Raw genomic sequence first — 22,183 nt, 5'->3', positions numbered from 1 at the left:
CATCTTATAGTCCGAAAAATACAGTACTTGTATTATCCTGCCTGGAGGAAGTAAATATTTTTTACAAGACCAATATATCCTTCAATACCACTACATAAGATAATACCACAATAATGCAATTGCAATGTAGACAAATACCACCATACCATAACCACATATTACAAGCATATACGGTAGAGATAATACCACCATACTGATCATTAACCAAAACTACTGTACTAGGGCTGATATTACCACCACACACTGATCAGAAAATGGTCATATCCATTTAACACAAGTGTCCTGCAGACCATATATGTGTATGCCGTTCAACTTCTCACCAGTGACATTCTGTTTATTGTAGCAATTGATTTTCCCTTTTCTTTTCCATTCGGCCCAAACCGCCATGACCACTTCTTCCATCACGAACTCATCCCTGCACAATTTCACACACCAATGTATTTGGCTTACTTCAATTTCAGCCCCCTCCTCACATTCCACCACGTCTACACAACACATTCAGTGATATAATCAGTGACCTAGACAGTAATAATGCCCCACGGTAATAGTACATTGCTGCTGTGCCCCACACAATAACAGTGCCCCTACACAGTAGGGCATAATGTTCTCTCTACTTCCTCATAGTAGTAATTCTCCACCGTGCCTCCTTAGTTATACAGCACCCTATAGAAGTAATGTACCTCCTTATAATTATATAGGGTCAAGAAGAATTATTACAATGACCCAGTACCTCATAATAATAATATACACCCCCTGTGCTTTCTTATAATAATAATAATAATAATGGCTCCTGTGCTGTCCCTATAATAAAGATCCCCCCCCCCAGTGTGCCTACTTACATTAATGCCACCCCTCCATTTTGCTTCTTTTATATCATTACCCTCAGTGCCTCTTTATTGTAATAATGCCCCTGTGCAGCGGTGTACATAGTGATCACTGGGCCCAATAGCAAAAGTCTTATCACAGCACCTAGGCGCAGTCACAGAAAGGCATACCTCCCAACTTTTAAAAACACAAAGAGGGATATGTATTGCAGCACTACTAGTTATTTTGCCCCTACTGATGTCCCTTAGAGTTCTTACCCACTTTGATACCCCTTCCATGGCCCCCATAGAATGATGCCCCAAAAAACGCCCCCACACAGTTTAATGATTCTGCACAGAATGGTGTCTCCACATTTCTCCACCTACACGGTGGGATGGTCACTACAGCCCCCCACACACAGTGTGATGGTCACCACAGCCCCCCACACACGGTGTGATGGTCACCACAGCCCCCCACACACGGTGTGATGGTCACCACAGCCCCCACACACGGTGTGATGGTCACCACAGCCCCCCACACACGGTGTGATGGACACCACAGCCCCCCACACACGGTGTGATGGTCACCACAGCCCCCCACACACGGTGTGATGGTCACCACAGCCCCCCACACACGGTGTGATTTCCCCAACATCCACCTCCCAGGCCCAATAATATAAGAAAAAGAAAAAAAAAACTTACACTCCCCTAATCCAGGCTCCCATCCACAGCAGCCTCCATATCCTCTTCGATCTTGTCTCACAGTAAGCCGGCATGGGCGGCTCAATGTAGTGATGGCATTGCGTTGCCAGACATACTATGCGTGGCGCTACCTCTAGCAGGTCGGAAGTACCTTGTTTCCTGCTAAAGTAAGTGATGGAAGAGGGAGCCGATGGCTTTGTGCTTTGCCACATCTGTTAACAGTGCTGGCGTCCTGAGGATGCTGACACTGTTAACAGTGTCCCAATCAATGCGGCCATCTGCTGGATCAGCCCATCTGGCATGCATTTGCCTCATGACAAGTCCAGCCTTGGATGGATGGATGGATTAGATAGATTAGATATTATTGATTTATTTTTTCCTAAATACGTATTTATCCCTTAAAAAAGATCTAGAAACTACTTGTATGGTATATCACTTTGTATTCTGACTTTGACATTTTTGTATTTCCGCAGAGAAGTAGACCTATATACAGGTTATACGACGAGGAATATCCTGTGTATGCCTATTGTAAGCAGAGGGAGCGTTATTGGTGTTGTGCAGATGGTGAACAAACTAAGTGGAAGTGCCTTCTCTAAAACAGATGAGAACAACTTCAAAATGTTTGCTGTTTTTTGCGCTTTAGCCTTACACTGTGCAAATGTGAGTTGATGTACATATCGTCTAATTGTAGAAAACATCATGTATTTTATATTTTGTGATTTTATAACTGAAATGGTAAAAGGCTATTCTTATACACCGTGGTTGCCGTAACTCTATGCTAAAATTACTGTATCTCTGAGTTTAGTCTCCGAACTGAAGACTGAGGGCCACTGATTTAGCTGTGTTCTGCATGTCCATGGATTGTCAGCTGTCTTTTATATTGGTTTTTTTTTTCTCTTCGTATTTTAGATGTACCATCGAATACGCCACTCTGAGTGCATTTACCGGGTGACTTTAGAGAAATTGTCTTATCACAGTATTTGTACTTCAGAAGAATGGCAGTACCTCAAGAACTGTATCATTCCAGCACCTATGTGTAAAGAGATAGAATTGTGAGTAGTAAACGAGTTAATAACACACAAAAGGGACTGAGGTTTTATTTTACTTTACTGTGCCTATAGCCAGGAATTGTCTCATCAGAGACAACCCCTTCCAACTGCAACTGATTTCCTGAGTCTTACTCCAGAGACGCACGGCACACAGCAGATTTTGTCGGATGCAGAATACTCGGAATGCCCTGTTTAAATTATTTCAATACAAAGTATAATACTCTGCTTGTTGATCATAAACTAAAAATCATGAAGCAAAATAAAAATTTTACCCATATGTTCAATTCGGCAACTAAGTGGCACGATTTTTTTCTGTCTTGCACTCTTCTTCCCTGTTTTTTTTCCTCTTTGTAGAGGCAATTCGTATCTTTAACTTCCCAGAGGAGCATGCATGGCATAGAAGTCTCCTCGCTCTAACATGCCAGGCCTGGCTTGTCACTCTCCACAGGGAGAAATGTTAGATCCCTTTTTTTATCTCACACACATTTTCACATGCTCCCTCTCGCACTCCCTTTCTTTCTGTCACACTCTCAATTTCACACTGATAAAATATTCACAATCAGTTCTACAGTACTGTTTAGAAGTGTGGACACACATAGCTACAGGAGTAAGAAAATATCTACATTATTGCTAACCTTTTTACAAAATGCAAAAGCAAAATATGTAATCTTCCTCTTTCTCTTTTTTTTTTTTCAGATACCACTTTGATATTGCACCCTTTGAAGACCTGTGGCCAGCCATTTATGTGTATATGATACATCAGTCTTGTGGTAAAACTTGGTAAGATAAAATAGCAGTAGTATTGTTATATATATATGTATATGTATATGTATGTATATGTGTATGTATATATATATATATATATATATATATATATATATATATATATATATATATATATATATATATATATATATATATATATATATTTCTAAAGGTACTACTGACATGAAATTCTCACCAGATGTCGGTAACACCCGCACAGGCAAAGAAGTCAAACTGTAGATGTCCATAAATTAAGTTGTGTAATAATGAGAAATGACACAGGGAAAAAGTATTCAACTCATGATGAAACAGAGGTGCAAAAATCCATGGAAATTCATGACTCCAGCTGAAATATATCAGTAATTGGAAAGCAATCCTGCCACTGAGCGAGAAATATCAGCTGGTTCAACTGATGACCTATAAAAAGGTGTCTCATTAGCAAGGTGCCACACAAGAAACATCTCATGATGGGTAAAACCAGTGAGCTGTCTCAAGACCTTTTGCAAACTTATTGTTAAAAACATACTGATGGCATTGGTTACAGTAGATTTTCTAAACTACTGAACTGCACTCAACCTTCATTGCCTGTATGCACGACCGCCACACAAGACTCCATTGCTACGCAAAAAGCATGTTAAAGTGCATTTAAAGTTTTCTCAGCAATATTTAGACAAGCCTGTGAAATACTGGGAGAATAGGAAAAGGATGAATTACTCAAATGTACTGAGACATTCTTGATAAAAATCTGCTATCTACCAGGATGATGAAGAAACGAGGATGGACATTTCAGCAAGACAATGATCCTAGACACACAGCCAAGGAAGTTGTCAATTAGTTTCAGAAAAAAAAATAAAGCTGCTATAATGGCCCAATAGCCTGACCTGAATCCAACAGAAAATGTATGGAAGGAACTAAAGCTCAGAGTTCATAGAAGGCGCCCATGGATTTAAAGAGTGTTTGTGTGGAAGAATGAGCCAAAATCACACCTGAGCAATGCATGCAACTAGTTTCTCCAATACAGACAGGCTTCTTGGGCTGTCATCACCAGCAAAGGCTATTGTTCGAAGTATTAAATAAATTTCAGTAAGTGTCGTCAATACTTTTTCCCTATGTCATTTCTCATTATTACACACAATTTCATTTATGGACATCTATGGTGATTTCCTTGCCTGTGTAGATTGGATGGGTTGTTACCGACATCTGGTGAGAATTTCATGTCAATAGCGCCTTTTAGAAATGTGTTCATTACTTTTCATAGGATGTACATATATTTCTTGCGCTCGGTGCTGCTTCCATCCAAAGCATACCTAAATGGGAAACTGCCATATCACTCTATTGAGATATAATGGGACATTGTTGTTTCCTGGAGAGAGCGGCTGTGAAGCTACATCTTAAACTTCTCCTTTTAAGGAAATATCCTTGTAATATGCCATTTCCAGTAGTGAGAGTGCCTTTTTAAGTGATTTACAATTGGTAATTGTAGGGTTGAAACATATCATAAAAGGCCAGGGGCTAAATAGTTGACCTGACTTTAATCTAGGCTATATATTGCACCCAAGGAAAGCTATAGTTTAAAGGAATTGTCCAGCGACTCTCTCCCACCAGATGTCTAGAAGCGGGCAATCTCTGGTGCATTAACTTCGCAATCCATTGGACAAATACACAGTAGGGCGCTAACTTTGTAAAGTTGTGCTAGTAAATTAGGCACAGCGAAAAGAATAGCATTGCTGGGACAATAAACACCTCCCAGTGGTTTCTGGCTGCGTTCCTCTGAAGCCTAGCACGAGGCTATGAACCTATGGGTATTTCCTACTGATCATGCCCAATCTGACAACAGTAGTGGAGAGATGCTGCTTCATATTAAGCAGGGAAGTTTCTGGGGCCAATAAGTATCATGCTCTTATCTTATTAATTAGATATGCACATGCACGCAATGCTTTCTGTACATCTGTTTTGCTCGACATGGAGAAGCATCTCTTCACACCCAGAGGGGCTGGACAATCCCATGAAATGACCCCTATAATTTGACAGATGCACAGAATAATGAATGGAGTTGTGGGGTACAGGCAGTCACGTATGTCAGCTCACATACAGCTATGGAAGGGAGAACATTACTAAACCATGAAGACCTGGTGCCTTTTGTAAGATTTGGAATGCCAAGGTTCACATAGCCAGTTAGGAAACCCCACCATGGAATACATAGTGCCGTCTCAATGTTAATTGATGACTAGTTTTGATTCTTGCATTGTTTTTCTTTTAAGCTTTGAACTTGAAAAGCTGTGTCGTTTCACTATGTCGGTGAAGAAGAATTATCGGCGAGTACCCTATCATAATTGGAAACATGCAGTAACAGTATCACATTGCATGTATGCTATATTACAACATAACAAAGAATTATTCACAGACTTGGAGGTAAGACATCATTTTCTATGTTGCTCATATTGTGTATTATTCATTACAATTTACATACATGTTGCATAAACTGCATGCTGTGTGAAATACATTAATGTGTACAATAACGTTGCTTTTTACAAACACAAATGTTAGGGCATTGTTTTTAAATGCTATGGTTCAATATCAGATAAGGTATAATATGGTCAAAAATATTACCCTATAGATATTATCAGGTGCATTGGTTAGGATTCTGGGGTTTTATTGATTTCTGATTTAAGTGCCTTAAACCTACAGTAAAGAATTTCTATGCCTTTATACAAATATAATGCATAATTCATAATCCTTTTCAACTATGTGATGTAAAATGTCGTGCAACAATTTTTCTTTTATTTAATATTATTCTCTTTTGTTCTAGAGAAAAGGGCTCTTGATAGCGTGCTTATGTCATGACCTAGATCACCGGGGGTACACGAATAGCTACTTACAAAAATTTGATCATCCTTTGGCAGCATTATATTCCACATCAACTATGGAGCAACACCACTTCTCCCAAACTGTGTCAATTCTGCAGGTAAGAACAGTGAAAATGTCCTCGGGGAAGCCAGGTAAAAGTAGCAAGATGTAACATTACATTATCTTGGCTTCTTTAGAAAGCAGTGATTAGGACTATTAGAAGAAGCCTTGTGTAGCATTAGGTCCTGAAAATAACCATTTAATATGCTGTGTAACAGGATAATGTTTGTGTACTCTGACCTGTGCTACACTAGTGCTTTATGTTTGATCATGCAACGCAAATACCTCCCAACTATATAGAGGATTTAAAAAAAGAAAAAAAAAAAAAGTGCTGGCTGCTGCTTTAATTACAAAGTTCTCTTGAGGGTGGATTTACAATGAGGAAAATATTTGTTGCACAAATTTTAGAAACTCAACATCCATTTCATTTATCTGAATAGGGTTGTTTTGGAGACAATCACATGGATTTCTGCAAGTTCTACTCAGATTGAGTGGCAGTGAAGTACAAGTCTTCTTCATCTCAGAAGAGGATACTTGCATATTTAATTTCCTAGAGTAGCTTGCATGGCCTATAAGTCTCCTTACTCCAGCTTGGCACTCTCCACAAGGAGAAACTTTACCCCTTAGATCCGTGTTTTTCAAACTCCAGTCCTCATGACCCTCAACAGATCATGTTTTCCAGATTTCCTTATTGTTGCACAGGTGAGAGAAAACTGTGGCAATTTTTGATGCCTTGATAATAATTCCATCACCTCTGCAATACTAGGGAAATCATGATGTGTTAGGGGGCCGTGAGGACTGGAGTTTGGGAATCGCTGCCTTAGACCATCTGTCAAAGGTCTCTCACTTATTTGCACTGATGAGGGGCAAACACTCTAAAATGCATGTCTGCAAATGGAGGTTCTGGTGTGGCTTTTTATCTCAATTCATTTGTCAAGGCTCATTTAAAGCATAAATATTGACTTTTATGATTGCTACCCCCAATAGGTGGCGCTAAATATTCTGTCTTCTACAGGGTATTTGCATATTTAGATTGATGTGGTAAATGTCTGCAACAAAATGTATGGTGTGTGTGAATCCACCCGAATAATTTTATCTTCCACCACAATGGAGTGAAGTAAAACAGGTCTCCAAATAGAGATGAAATCTTAGTCTAGCTGCCTTTTCCATCATGTTCGCAAGATCTACTTTGTTGTGATTTTTTTTTTTCTTAATTTTTCTTATGATTATATTTTTTAGTAAAGAGTTTTCACCTCCTGTTGAGCCAAAAAATTGATGAACAGAACTTTGGACACTGAGAAATTATATTTCAGAAAAAATGTATTTCATTTTAAGATGTAGCTAATTAGATATATACAGTGATGACCAAAAGTATTGGCACCCCTCCAATTCTGTCAGATAATACTCCGTTTCTTCCTGAAAATGATTGCAATCACAAATTCTTTGGTCTTATTACCTTCATTTAATTTGCTTGCAAGGAAAAAACACAAAAGAGAATGAAGCAAAAATCAAATCATTGATCATTTCACACAAAACTCCAAAAATGGGCCAGGCAAAAGTATTGGCACCCTCAGCCTAATACTTGGTTGCACAACCTTTAGCCAAAATAACTGCGAACAACCGCTTCCGGTAACCATCAATGAGTTTCTTACAATGCTATGCTGGAATTGTAGACCATTCTTCTTTGGCAAACTGCTCCTGGTCCCTGATATTTGAAGGGTGCCTTCTCCAAACTGCCATTTTGAGATCTCTCCACAGGTGTTCTATGGGATTCAGGTCTGGACTCATTGCTGGCCACCTTAGAAGTCTCCAGTGCTTTCTCTCAAACCATTTTATAGTGCTTTTGGAAGTGTGTTTTGGATCATTGTCCTGCTGGAAGACCCATGACCTCTGAGGGAGACCCAGCTTTCTCACACTGGGCCCTACATTAAGCTGCAAAATTTGTTGGTAGTCTTCAGACTTCATGCACACGGTCAAGCAGTCCAGTGCCAGAGGCAGCAAAGCAACCCCAAAACATCAGGGAACCTCCGCCATGTTTGACTGTAGGGACCGTGTTCTTTTCTTTGAATGCCTTTTTTCCTGTACACTCCATGTTGATGCTTTTTGCCAAAAAACTCTACTTTTGTCTCATCTGACCAGAGAACATTCTTCCAAAACGTTTTAGGCTTTCTCAGGTAAGTTTTGGCAAACTCCAGCCTGGCTTTTTTATGTCTCGGGGTAAAAAGTGGGGTCTTCCTGGGTATCCTACCATACAGTCCCTTTTCATTCAGACGCCGACGGATAGTACGGGTTGACACTGTTTTACCCTCGGACTGCAGGGCAGCTTGAACTTGTTTGGATGTTAGTCGAGGTTCTTTATCCACCATCCGCACAATCTTGCGTTGAAATCTCTCGTCAATTTTTCTTTTCTGTCCACATCTAGGGAGGTTAGCCACAGTGCCATGGGCTTTAAACTTCTTGATGACACTGCGCACGGAAGACACAGGAACATTCAGGTCTTTGGAGATGGACTTGTAGCCTTGAGATTGCTCATGCTTCCTCACAATTTGGTTTCTCTAGTCCTCAGACAGTTCTTTGGTCTTCTTTCTTTTCTCCATGCTCAATGTGGTACACACAAGGACACAGGACAGAGGTTGAGTCAACTTTAATCCATGTTAACTGGCTGCAAGTGTGATTTAGTTATTGCCAACACCTGTTAGGTGCCACAGGTAAGTTACATGTGCTGTTAATTACACCAATTAGAGAAGCATCACATGAATTTTCAAACAGTGCCAATACTTTTGTCCACCCCCCTTTTTTAGGTTTGGTGTGGAATTATATCCAATTTGGCTTTAGGACAATTCTTTTTGTGTTTTTTCATTGAAGACAAATTAAATGAAGATAGTAATACCAAAGAATTTGTGATTGCAATCATTTTCAGGAAGAAACTGAGTATTATCTGACAGAATTGCAGGGGTGCAAATACTTTTGGCCACCACTGTAACATTCATAAAATCTTGAAGGGGGATGTGGCCCTAAGAGCAAGGGAGGCTTTGAAATAGTATATTAATTGGCATGCCTCTTTTCAAATAGTGCAGTTATCCTATTTATATTTGCATGGAATGATTCTCAAAAATAGCATGGAAAATATAAAGAAAGCCTTTCTACAAACATTACATATAGGTAGGTCATACACTTGCTTCTATGTAGTGGAAGGGTATGAGTAATGGTATAAAAATAAGTATTTTTGGACACCATGAAATAATAGGAGACAAAAACTTTGTCAGCAAACATTTTCTTTTTTTCTTTTGTTCCTTGTATTATAAGTGATTGGGTTTCTGCAAGAAGGTGGAAAAATTACTTAAAAGTATTAGTAAATGGACAGTGAATCCTTGAACGGGTTGTCCAAGATTTTTACATTGATGGCCTATTGTTAGGTCATTAATATCTGCTCAGGGTGTGTGCAACACACAGCACCCCACCGATCAGCTGTTCCTGGAATGCTCAGTTGCAGAGCTGCAAAGCATGGCTCCATCAACTGTATAGTGGCAGCGGGCAGGTACTGTACTGTATTTATTGAAATAGGGGCCAGATATAAAGTACCCGGGCACTGCCACTATACAGTTGACTGAGCTTTGCTGTGCTACACTGCTCCACAACTGAGCCTTTCCAGCCAGCACCTGGAACAGCTGATCATCAGGTCGCACCCACACAAATCAGACGTTGATGACCTATCCTAAAGATTGGCCATCAATATAAAAGTCTCAGACAACCCTTTTAATTCGTAGGGCTAATCTAAAGTCATGCACCCCTATTCCTGATTGGAACATTTCCATGTATATAGGACAGACCATGGTATCCATTATTCATATATGAAAATTTAAATGTTATTTTTTTCTCTTAAGATACCATCTCTCATACTTTTTAGTTTTCTGTAGATGAGTTGTAGAGAGTAAAAAGCATACTTTTGAATTTGAATGTATCAGTGGAAAACATAGGACATTGTGCTTTTTATCTATGTTTTGTTTTCACATAGCTGGAAGGGCACAATATCTTCTCTAACTTGAGTTCCAACGAGTATGAGCAAGTATTAGAGATAATCCGCAAAGCCATTATTGCCACAGACCTTGCACTGTACTTTGGAAATAGAAAACATCTGGAAGAGCTTCACCAAACAGGAGCTCTAAACTTCAACAACCAAGTGCACAGGTAAGAAACTGAGTTATATATTAAATGTCACCCTGATCACTAAATTCAAAATGTAGAATTTGGATAAGGGCACAAAGCAAATTTGCCTAGTGTCAGGGACCACCGGCTAAGTATTAAGTGTTACTTTTATTTTAATTTCAAATATTTTATTTATTTTTTTTTTTATAAAAAAGCTCCTGTATGCACACATTGCTGATACATTTGCTATTGTGCACCCTTGTGTTCTTTCATTCACTCCTCCAAAACTGTTCAGTGTTGGTTGTCACACACACTACTGACAAAAAGTTAGGGATATTTGGCTTTCACATGAAATTTATGGAAAACTTAAAAATATCATGCTACAGTTATATTTTATCATGAAAGTTGAGCATTTAAGTAGAAGCATGCAATGGTGATTTCCTCATCTCAAACAATTTATTGAAACAAAAGCAGATAACAGTGGTGGGTATACCCCCCCAAAAAATGTCACTGTCTCAATAACTTGTCATGTGGCCTTGAGCATCAATTACATCTTGACAATGACCACTGTTCACAAGTCAAGTTATTGTTTGCTGAGTCATGACATCCCACTCTTCTTGAAGGGTGGCCCTCAGGTCATTGAGGTTCTGGGGCACAGAGCTACCAGCCTCTATGCGGCGACTGGAACATTGTCTTACATGAATATGAAATTAGGCCCGTGTTGTTCATGCAGAGGCACAATGATTAATGATGTTATTCAAGTATTAGGGACTTGTTACTGTAACATTCAAAGTGTAGGGCAGTTCTGTATTAACACCACCACCAAAGGCTCATGTGGTGACAACAGTGGCTAATGCATAGTGCTCTCTTTGACGTCTCCAACATCATTTCTGCTCAGCGTGAATCGACTTTTATCAGTGAACCACACTGAGGCCCACTGGTCCCTTGTCCAGCATAGATGCTTCCTGGCCCATGCAAGTGAATGATGCTTCAAATGCTCTGACGTGACACTCGGGTGCCTCTCACCTCCCTTAAATGTCCATAGAGTTGTGTGGCATTCATCATCTGGTTCTATAGTGCATTGTTCACAATGACGCGGTCATCAATATGGGATGTGGCCAAAGGACGTCTACTTCTCTGCCTTTCTGTAACTCTTCCAGTCTCTTTGTTGCAACCTGCTGATAACACTCTGTGACACTCTGAGCTCAGTGGCCACTTCCGTCTGAGAACATCCTGCTTGAAGCCTCGCAATAGCGAGGTACTGTTGATTAAAGATGAGTGAATATGTTCGGGAAACTATCGCCAATATCAAATTCGGCACAAATATGGCACATTCGTGTTCGGGTTACAGAGCTTTTTGCGCAAAAATTGGCAAAAGTCAGCCACGAATATCCCTGGTTTGTGATCGGCGATAAGATCACTACTGCCGGTCACAGCGCAGCGTGATCCCGCAGCTGTGCCTGTCACCGGCGGTAAAAAGCTTACCATGGGTGACAGGCGCCGGCTGATGGGACTACTAACTCATCATCCGGCGCCTGCTGCCACTGTACACACACCACGCAAGCGCTGCTGATGGGAGAAGTAATCTCTAATCAGCGGCGCATGCGCACTGAAAGTGAAAGTAAAAAAAAGTTAAAATATATAAATAATTATTTAAATGAAAATAATAAACACATTATACTCACCACTTACCTATACCATGACCCCGATGTTCTCGTCCCCTGTAAAAAATAAAAAAACACCATATACTCACCTTACACCTAGTCCCCGATGCCCATGTTCCCTGCAATAAAGATAAAATAATAAACCAACCTCATCCTCACCTGTCCACCGTAGTCCATATACCGAGTGTCCCACGTCGATGACACTTGGTATATGGACTACGGCGGATGAGGTTGGTTTATTAATTTATCTTTATTGCAAGGGACATGGGCATTGGGGACTAGGTGTAAGGTGAGTATATGGTGTTTTTTTCTTTTTTACAGGGGACGAGAACATCAGGGTAAAGGTGTAGGTAAGTGGTAGGTGAGTATAATGTGTTTATTATTTTTATTTAAATAATTATATATTTTAACTTTTTTTTTTACTTTCACTTTCAGTGCGAATGCGTTGCTGATGAGAGATTACTTCTCCCATCAGCAGCGCTTGTGTACAGTGACAGCAGGCGCCGGATGATGGGGCTAGTGGTCCCATCAGCCGGGGCCTGTCACTCGCGGTAAGCTTTTTATCGCGAGTGACAGTCACTTCCGCGGGATCATGCTGACACCTGTGACCAGTGGTAGCAATCTTACCGCCGATCACAGTCCCTGATTCCCGCGCTGTCACGCAGATGACAGTGTGGGAAACCAGGGATGCTCGGGGCCCTGTTCGGGTTAGTGATCGGGAGCCCGAACACAAACATTTTTTTGATGATCGGGTTTATTCGCCGAACCTGAACATCAAAACATTCTCTCATCTCTACAGTTGATCAATTGTTTAATGTCATCTTTGTCTCATGATCTCAAAATGTGAACAGCATGATGAGGAGGACTGTCTCAATACCAGTTCTAATTGAACCCCGAAATATATTGGGCGATTCATGGATCAAACATCTGGTGTGAATTTTGCCATTAAGCTCTTTGTTAGAGAACAGCAAGTTGTGCAAAAAGTACTGAAATAGTGAACAGTTGGCATTTGTATTCAGAAATTTAGAGAAGGTCACATTAAGTTCACCTGAAAGTGTTAGAGTACATTTTAGGTTCATCCTGAAATTTCAACTAAAAGCCAAATATCCCTAACTTTTTATGAGTAATGTATGATTCGTAACACAGACTTACTGCCAGGATCTTTAAGTTCATGGGATATTATTACAGACCAGCCAATAAAAATCTGTATTTTTATCTGTACTGGAAACTGCTTCTTTTCTCTAACACTGGATACAATACGTAAATGTTCTAAGAAGGAACCCAAAACGATTCCAGGAAGCGCAACAAGAAGTTATAACATCATTATCGATGGAGTATTTGTTTATCAAATGATTTCAACTGAAAAAAAAGTTGTGTGTTTTAACTTTTCCACCAGCTCTCTTTTGTGCTCAGTCCACATTATTATAAATACTTTGTAGCAATGAAATAACGTTTGAAGTTACTACATTAATGCTTTACTTCAGACATAAAACAGATACGTAATATACACAACTTGCCTAATCAACAAACGTTTAAATATAAATAACCAAAAACGGCTGTTACTATAGTTATACCCTATTTGTACAGTTATACATGTGATAGATTTTATATTAGTAAGCTCTATTTGTATCTTGTGTTTTGTTTCAGGGATCGTTTAATAGGTTTAATGATGACCGCATGTGACCTTTGCTCTGTAACAAAATTTTGGCCTGTAACCAGAATGATCGCTGATGACATATATGCTGAATTCTGGGCAGAGGTACGTTTTTGGAAATGCATACAAGTACATTTGGTAATTGGTGTGTGTAGAGTACTTACAGAATGGAGAGAGTAACAGTGGATGATCATAGCTATGTTCTAATGATAGTCTGTGACATGAGCTTATCCTATGTATTCAGCAGCTCACAACTCAACTACTGTATTGAATAGGCTGGTTTTGTATGGCATAACACACTTCGAACTTATGTCAAAATAGTTTATATACTTAAAGATATACATTTTTAATTTGCCCCCTTTTTACATATGGAAAGCCCGATTTAAGTTTTTGTAGCAGCTCTTTTCCCTATGCATATTCTTAGTGTGGTCTGGTTTTTATGTAGTTCTCAACGTCTGCAGTTTTTTAGGTTAATGCACGTTGGAGTTGGAGGTAACGAAATCTTCTAACAGTTTTGTGTATGATTATTGATAGAGTACATGGATTTCTCTTTTAAAGGGTGATGAAATGAAAAGGCTTGGCATTTCCCCCATACCAATGATGGACAGAGATAAGAAGGATGAAATTCCTCAGGGGCAGGTAGATAAACTTTTACCAGTATAATAACATAGTAGAGCTACTTTAACGTAAAAACAATTCCATTTCTGTGTTAGTTTTATAATGAACAGAATTAATCACATTCCATAACCTATGACTGTTAATTGCTTATAGATTTATAAATGTTTGAAATTATATAGTAGTCTAAAAAAAATTCTAGCATTAAACCTATTTTAATCTGCTTACAGATTGGTGAGCCTACTAGCCATTCTGCCTAATATGTGGGTTTATTTAGTAGGAGAGGGAGACAAACTGCGTAGGACACACTAACAGCTACTTATCCCACAGCCAAACAAAGAATCGGCTTCTTAGATTCTGCCTCCAGGAAGCAGTCAATAGATCAGCAAATCCTGCAGCTTGGCAAATAAGGATCCCAAGACATCAGGAAATTAGACATTGGGCTGTGTCTGGTACTAGACTTATTCACTAGCATGGATTTGAGCAATAAGATGCAATACCACGCACAACCCATTGACAAGCAAAATGCCTCATGGGAGGGAAAAGAGCAATTTTTTTTCCTTACTCGGACTACTTTTGGTTTTCTTCTTTGATAAACCTTTTAGTAGTCGTCTTCTCTCTTTTTCTCTCCTTCTCTCTATGCACCTCTATTGCTTTAGAGGTCTCTGACAAAAGGCCCCCATGTACAGGAACCCTTTACTGAGCATGGCGCTTAGTATTTTCTCTTTTAGAAAGTCTCTGCCAGATGTCCCTGGCATCAACATATAATCATCATCCAGCTGAACAAAAGAATAGTCTATCGAAATTCCAACGGCCGGATCCTTCTTTCCCCCAACACTCTGTAATTGGGGACTTCTTTATTAAATAGAACGGTTCTTCCTCTGTAATTTCTAAATGTAATTTTAGCATTTGATTAAAGCGCACCTGTCAGCAGGATTGTGCTCAGTAAACTACATACACTGTCAGGTGGGTGCCGTTACACAGATTAAAAAAGAACCACAGGATGGATTTCATCAGCCAAGGTATCATTTTAATCTTTATTTTCAGTTTAGAGATGGTAATATGCCCCTGCTTCAGGGTGAGCCTTTGGGGAGGGACTTTGTGGTGCTCTGCTTATATATTCACTTTCTGCGTTTTTGACAGGTCACTGATCCTTCAGTAACCTTCATTTTAAATACTGGATATGTAATTCTGTGGTTCAAATTAAGAAATTTACATCCAGCAAATTGGCCCCGCGCATGCGTAGTATCATCTATCGTTTGCTGAGAGATGCTACTGCGAAAGCGCGGCCGGAGGCGCCATATTGCTGCAGCCAAATTTTTTTTCCTCCAGCAAAATGGGACCGCTAGCAGCGCTTGCTCAGTAGCATCTATTGGCATGCTCGGACGGCGGGGCCATTTTGCTGGATGTAAATTTCTTAATTTAATTTAAGGCTGAGTTTACATGTGCAGCAATCATCTGAAATGTTTCCATAAACAAAAATCTGACCAGTTTCAAATGACTTGAATAACTGATATATACTGTTCACATTTACTTCGATGATTTAACCCTAGAACGCATGACCATAAAAATCTACACTTTCACATACCTGAGGCCTTTTAGGCCCATGTGCAAATAACATGGAATAACTCAAACAAAAATGACAAACAACTATATACCTGAGGAATACCTAGAGTTTCAAAATTCTAACTAAAGTAATCTTGCAGAAAATAGAAAACAATTAACATGGCGGGACTGCGAGGCCCCAGGTATGCGTTCTAGGGTTAACAAACTGATCCAGTTGCAATCCGTTTTTTTTAGCTAAAAAAAACAACTGATTGCTGCTGGAGCCCTTTATTAATTCATTAAAGTCAATGTGAGTAAATCCATAATAGAAGTATATCAGTTATTCAATCCATTTGTAACTAATCAATTTTTCTTTTTTTTAACCCCTTAATGACCACCGATATGCATTAATACGGTGGCCGCTGAGGTCTATAGCGCCCCCCCAGAGTCCAAAATGTGATGGCCACTAAGGTCTATAGCGCCCCCTAGAGTCCGGAAAATCTCAGAGATCTCACGCCAGGGCCGTTTTTTCCAGTCCCCGATCACATGATCGCTGTTATTCAGTGAAGAACAGTGATCACGCCAAAAAGTGTCCGCTATAAAAATAATTTCTCTCTCTTCTGACATGATATAACATGTCAGAGGAGAGAGAAATGATGTCTCCAAGACACGCTCAATACATCCGTCATCCCCTGGGTCCTCCTGCTCCATCCCCCGGCCCTACGCTTCCTGTTAATGAAGAGAAATAATAATTTTTCTTTCATTCTTTGGGGTTGGGCTTAGTGTTAGAGTGGGGCTTAAGGATAAGGTTCTTTTTTTTTTTTTTTTTTTTACATCAGGTGCTCGGGTATGCGCAGAGTACCCCGGGTACTCGAGTCACATGCTTGAGGCCCTGCTCTGTATGTTTTGTGGCTGTTAGACAACTTTTAAAAAAAAAAAAAAAAAAACTGCGGGGATTGCCTGCCATGCGGGGATTGCCAGTATATGTTTTTTGGCTATCTAACAGCAATGAAACATGTGGGATGGGGACTCGAGCAGGTCACTCGAACACCCGTGATACTCTGTGTATACCTGAGCACCCGATGCAAACTCTAGTAACGAGCTCTTGCGCTCAACACTATTGACGACATATTCAATATGATGACCTAATTTTATCAAAATCTGAGTAGTACCTTTTGGGTTCAAAATCCTCACTATACACCTGGATAAAATCCTTGAGGGGTGTAGTTTCCAAAATGGGGTCAGTTGTGGGGGGTTTCTGCTGTTTAGGCATCTTAGGGGCCCTGCAAATGTGACATGTCGCCCACAATCTATTTCAGCCAATTTGTGTTCCAAAATTCAAATGGTGCTCCTTCTGAGCCCTGCCGTTTGTCCAAGCAGAACTTTTTGACTACATGTGCGCTCGATAGAAGTGGGTAACTAACTGTGGAGTCTACTTTTTTGTGTTACCTCTTGTAAAAGTGAAAAAATTGGGGCTAAAGCAATATTTTAGAGGTGAAAGGTTAAAAAATTTCCCGACAACAGTTTTAAAGTATTTAAGGGGTGCAGTTTTTAAAATAGTATCACTTTTGGGGAGGTTCCAATATATAGGCCCCTCAAAGTCCATTGCAATCTGAATAGTTCCCTAAAGAAACAGGTTTTGTAAATTTGTTGAAAAAATGAGAACTTGCTGCTAAACTTTTAACCCCTCTGACATCCTAGCAAAATAAAATGACGTTTGTAAAATGATGCAGATGTAAAGTAGATGTATGGTAAATGGTATGTATTAATTATTTGTACAGAATGACGAACTGGTTTAAGGATCTAAAGATTGAAAACTGCAAAATTGCGATATTTTCACAAATAAACGCAAGTCATATCGAACAAATTTGACCACGATCATGAAGTACAATATGTCACAAAAAACAGTCTCTGCATCACTCGGATCCGTTGACGCGTTCCAGAGTTATTATCACATAAAGTGACAGTGGTCAGAATTGTAAAATTTGGCCTGGTCATTAAGGTCAAAATTTGCTTGGTGACTAAGGGGTTAGTGGCTCCATTCCAAACGGAAGCTCCATATTTGCACTCTACAAAATTGTGGTATTAAAACCTAGATTTGTCCTGCTTTTACCTCCTTGCTTTGCTGATTTTGCTGATTTAGGCTATGTGCCCACGATGCAGAAATGCTCCGGATTTTTCCTGAGTGTTTCTGCATCTCCCTGGCAGAAAAAACACATGCGAATTGTACATGCGGATTGTACATGCGTTTTTCCTGCCAGTCTCATGCGGATGTGAAGAGTTCTTCACTTGCATTTCCGCATGCAGGTTGACAAGCGCTTTCCAAGCGATTTTAGCATCACTTGGAAAGTGCTTGTCAACTTGGTCACACTATATAAATCCATGCAACCGGCATGGAGTTATATACTGTGACCTTAAAGAATAGTAAAAAATAAAAATAAAATAAAAAAATAAATCTATACTTACCTTCTGATGGCCCCCGCAGTCTTGCTTCGCTCCTTCCTGGCTCCCGGCAGATCGCAGTACACTGAAGGACCTGCCGACGTCATAGTCATGTGATGGGTCATGCGATGCTGTCAGAGCAGGTCCTTCAGTCCACCGCGATCTGCCGGCATGGGAGGACGAGCGCAGCGGGGGCCATCGGAAGGTAAATATAACTTTTATTTTTTATTTTATTCTTTTTTTCACAGGTTCTATGGTACCCAGGTCTGGATGAGAGTCTCCTGTCCTCTAGACCCGGGTACCATCCGCACATTGGAACGCATGGAATGCGCATCTACATATACAGTGATGCGGAATCCATGCGTTCCAATGCAAGTCAATGGCGGCGAAAACCCAGCACTTCCGCAAAATAATTGGTAGTTCTGCGTTTTTTTCCGGAATGATAATCCGCAGCGTAAATTTCCGCAGCATGTGCACAGCACATGGGGATTATCATTGGGGAACATGGCAGGCCTTCTACCATGCGTTTTTTAAGCGTTTCTCCAGCTTTTTTGCCGATGCGGAAATGCTTAAAAAACGCATCGTGGGCACACAGCCTTATTATACATTTTCTCCTTCATATTTCCCTGTCTGCACCATGTTTTTGTTTTCTGTAGAGCACAATAGTATCACCATTCTGTCAGTCATTCCAATCAGGGGTGTAACGACTGCTGCAATCGCAGAGGTCACAACCGGGCCTGTGCGGGTGGGGGCCCGCTGATGCCAGGAGAAATTTCAACTGCATGTGCCTCCTTGGCACATTCAGCTGAAGTGTATTGCGACACAGAAATCCGTCTGGTGTGTGTGTGCTGCAGTACATGCTGCCGGCCAATCAGGGGCCATCAGCTGACATAGGCATGCACGTGGCGGAGGGCGCATGGCAGTGACGTCATGCACTCCCATCGCTTGCACACTGAAGTCAGCTTGTGATTATATTTGGCCCGCGACACCAGAACCACCACCCCTATGTGGGGTCATTATTCTGTATGGAGGACCATCTGGGGCCCAATATTTTGTGTGGGGCGCATTATACGATATACTGGTTGGCCCGTGGCTTTGTCCAAGTTTTTCATTTTTGCCTCTGTGTGTTTTGAGTTTGACATCCCTGCCCTAAATCAAATATAAACAGCCAATTATTCTGAAAAAAAAGTGTTTTCCTTTCTGATTCAAGTGTCCCTTTAAATGCATATTAGTAACTTTTCCATAATTATTCGGTGAATAACCAGGGACTGAGATCTGCTTTTATTGATGTTTGGGTGGTATTTCATTCATATAAAATCAGATCTGTATTCACTGTGAATGTACAATGCAATGACTGTTCATTATTCAATCAGTGTTTTATGGTCTTTGTACAAACATACCGATGTTCACTTCCTTTGTGTAGATGGGATTTTACAATGCAGTTGCTATTCCTTGTTACACAACGCTGTCACAGATATTTCCTGGCACAAGAGCACTTCTTAATGCATGCAGGTAAGCATAGTTTTATACTGACCCATGGTAACATTAGATGCTAGACACTATTGGAATAACATATCTAAAGAGAAAACTTTGAAGAGTTAAAATATATACATCTAGTTAATTACAAACTGTGTCTGCAAATAAATGCTTTGAAAATTTTAATTCAACATCTTTGTCATTGTAACTTGCCACTTTATGTAATTTCTAATATTACAGTGCATTTCTTGTAATATACACAAACTGTGGCATCTCTGGTGTCGCTGTTTTAAAAAGGACCTTTCCCCAAATTTTTCATGTTGAACTGAACAATGATAAAGTGGATAAAGAATCGTAAAATTAAATTATTTTTTTTTGCATTTTTTTTTAATTTCACCTTGCATTGCGGAGATATTAGCGATCAAAGCATTCACATCTAAACAGTTTAAAAAAAAAAAAAAAAAAAATTGGGTCCAAGTGGACATTACCAGAGAAGTTTTATTGGGGCGTGTACTTCCCCTTCCTGTATCATGTTGACCAGTCATAAGCAGGCAGCAAAACACTAGGAAAAGAAGGACACGCCTCCGCAATAGCATTGACAAACAATCTACTCTCCTCACTGTAGAGTGATGATACAGTAAAACGGAGTGTGCCTGAAATGAAAGCTGAATGCTGTCAATATATCATTCATTGTGGGGGAAGGGGCAGTTGAGTCTCATTACAAACACTTCTAGTAGCTCTCCTCTCAAATGAGCTTAAGGCTGTGTGTCCACAATGCGGATTTAACGCGGAAACGCATTAAAATCACTTATTAAGATGTCTGCCATGTTTCCCAATGACAATCTGCATGTGCTGTGCACATGCTGCGGAAATTTCCGCTGCTTATTATCATTGCGGAAAAATCCGCAGCACAACCAATTTGGGCTCCATTTTGCAGCAAAATTGCGCCCATTGACTTGCATTGAACCACATAATATGCACATGTAGAGGTTTATACATGCTGATTTTATGCGGTTCAATGCGCGGATGGTACCCGGATCTGGAGAAGAGGAGACTCTCATCCGACCCAGGTACCATCGTACCTGCAAGTTAAAAAAGAATTCTAAAGTAAAAACTAAAAAAAATAATTCATACTCACCTCTCTGGCGGCCCCTGGTCTCCTCCCGGTGGTGACCCTCTCTCCTCGACGGTCCGCGGTGTACTGGCTTGACCTGCGGTGACGTCATTTAATCAACTGATGGTCACGCGACCATCAGCTGATTAAATGACGTTACCGCAGGTCATGCCAGTACACTGCGGGCCGCCGAGGAGAGAGGGTCACCGCCGGGAGGAGACCAGGGGCCGCTGGAGAGGTGAGTATAAGTTTTTTTTTTCGTTTTGTTTTTTTCCTTTTCTTTTTTTTTTTAGTATAGATGCACCATTTGAAAGCAGCTCTCCTCATAAGTTGGTCACACAATATAAATCCATGCCAGTTGCATGGATTTATATTGCGTGACCAACTTATATTGTCAAGCCCTTTTCCAAATGCATTTGAGTGATGCTCAAAACCACTTGGAAAACCGCTTGAAAAAACGCATGCATAAACGCATGTAAAAACACTTAGGCTATGTGCACACGATGCAGAAATGAAGCAGAAAATTTCTGCAGCATTTCTGCATCTCCCTGGCAGAAAAAAATGCATGCAGATTGTGCATGCGTTTTTCCTGCAGAATACATGCGGATCCACATGCGGGTTCACATGCGTTTCCGCATGCAGATTGACAAGCACTTTCCAGGTGATAGCATCACTTGGAAAGTGCTTGACAACTAGGTCACACTGTATAAATCCATGCAAACAGCATGGATTTATACAGTGTGAACCGTAAAAATTAAAACAAATAAAGCTATACTCACCCCCGATGCCCGGCGTGGCTGCAGCGCTGCTTCCTGGCTGGTTCCCGGCTGCTGGCATATCGCGAGACAGAGCGGTGAAGGGCCTGCGGTCACATGACTGTGACGTCACCGAAGGTCCTTCAGCGCTGCTGGCATTCAGAGAGAAGATGCCGGACAGGTGAGTATAAGCTTTATTTGTTATTTTATTCTTTTTTTTACAGGTACAATGGTACCCAGGTCTGGATGAGAGTCTCCTCTCCTCCAGAACTGGGTACCATCCGCACATAGAGACGCATAGAAGCCGCTTGTAAAAATGTACAGTCGCGGTTTCTGTGCGTCTCAATGCAAGTCAATGGCGGGAGTTCCGCTGCGCTTCCGCAAAATTAAATGACATGCTGCGGATTTTTGTACGCAGCATAAACGCTGCGGAAAAATCCGCACCATGTGCATAGAACATGCGGAATCCCCTTGGGGACCATGGGGTGCGGATTACCTAGCGTTTCACAAGCGTTTCCGCTGCGGAAATTCCACAGCATAAACGCT

The 22,183-nt window shown here is 40.5% G+C and overlaps 1 protein-coding gene across 5 annotated transcripts in view; it reads left to right on the top strand.

Annotated features, from left to right (window-relative positions):
• PDE10A (phosphodiesterase 10A) overlaps positions 1–22,183 on the top strand; it is a 662,280-nt gene that overhangs the window by 624,332 nt on the left and 15,765 nt on the right. For 3 of the 5 annotated variants that reach the window (XM_073671427.1, XM_073671426.1, XM_073671429.1), the window contains 9 exons: positions 1,979–2,165; positions 2,415–2,557; positions 3,251–3,334; positions 5,581–5,731; positions 6,129–6,284; positions 10,242–10,414; positions 13,684–13,795; positions 14,249–14,329; positions 19,716–19,804. In XM_073671427.1, the coding sequence (XP_073527528.1) occupies positions 1,979–2,165; positions 2,415–2,557; positions 3,251–3,334; positions 5,581–5,731; positions 6,129–6,284; positions 10,242–10,414; positions 13,684–13,795; positions 14,249–14,329; positions 19,716–19,804 (1,176 nt within the window). Of the gene's footprint in view, positions 1–1,978; positions 2,166–2,414; positions 2,558–3,250; positions 3,335–5,580; positions 5,732–6,128; positions 6,286–10,241; positions 10,415–13,683; positions 13,796–14,248; positions 14,330–19,715; positions 19,805–22,183 lie in introns of those variants that run through there. The other 2 variants (XM_073671428.1, XR_012318032.1) reach the window with 2 other exon arrangements.

Source organism: Phyllobates terribilis, unplaced genomic scaffold, assembly GCF_046119375.1.
Source record: "Phyllobates terribilis strain yellow unplaced genomic scaffold, ASM4611937v1 Scaffold_3__8_contigs__length_932513732, whole genome shotgun sequence".
Classification (NCBI taxonomy): Eukaryota; Metazoa; Chordata; class Amphibia; order Anura; family Dendrobatidae; genus Phyllobates; species Phyllobates terribilis.
The sequence above is the reverse complement of the archived record's forward strand: the minus strand, read 5'-3'. Positions and strand labels throughout refer to the sequence as shown.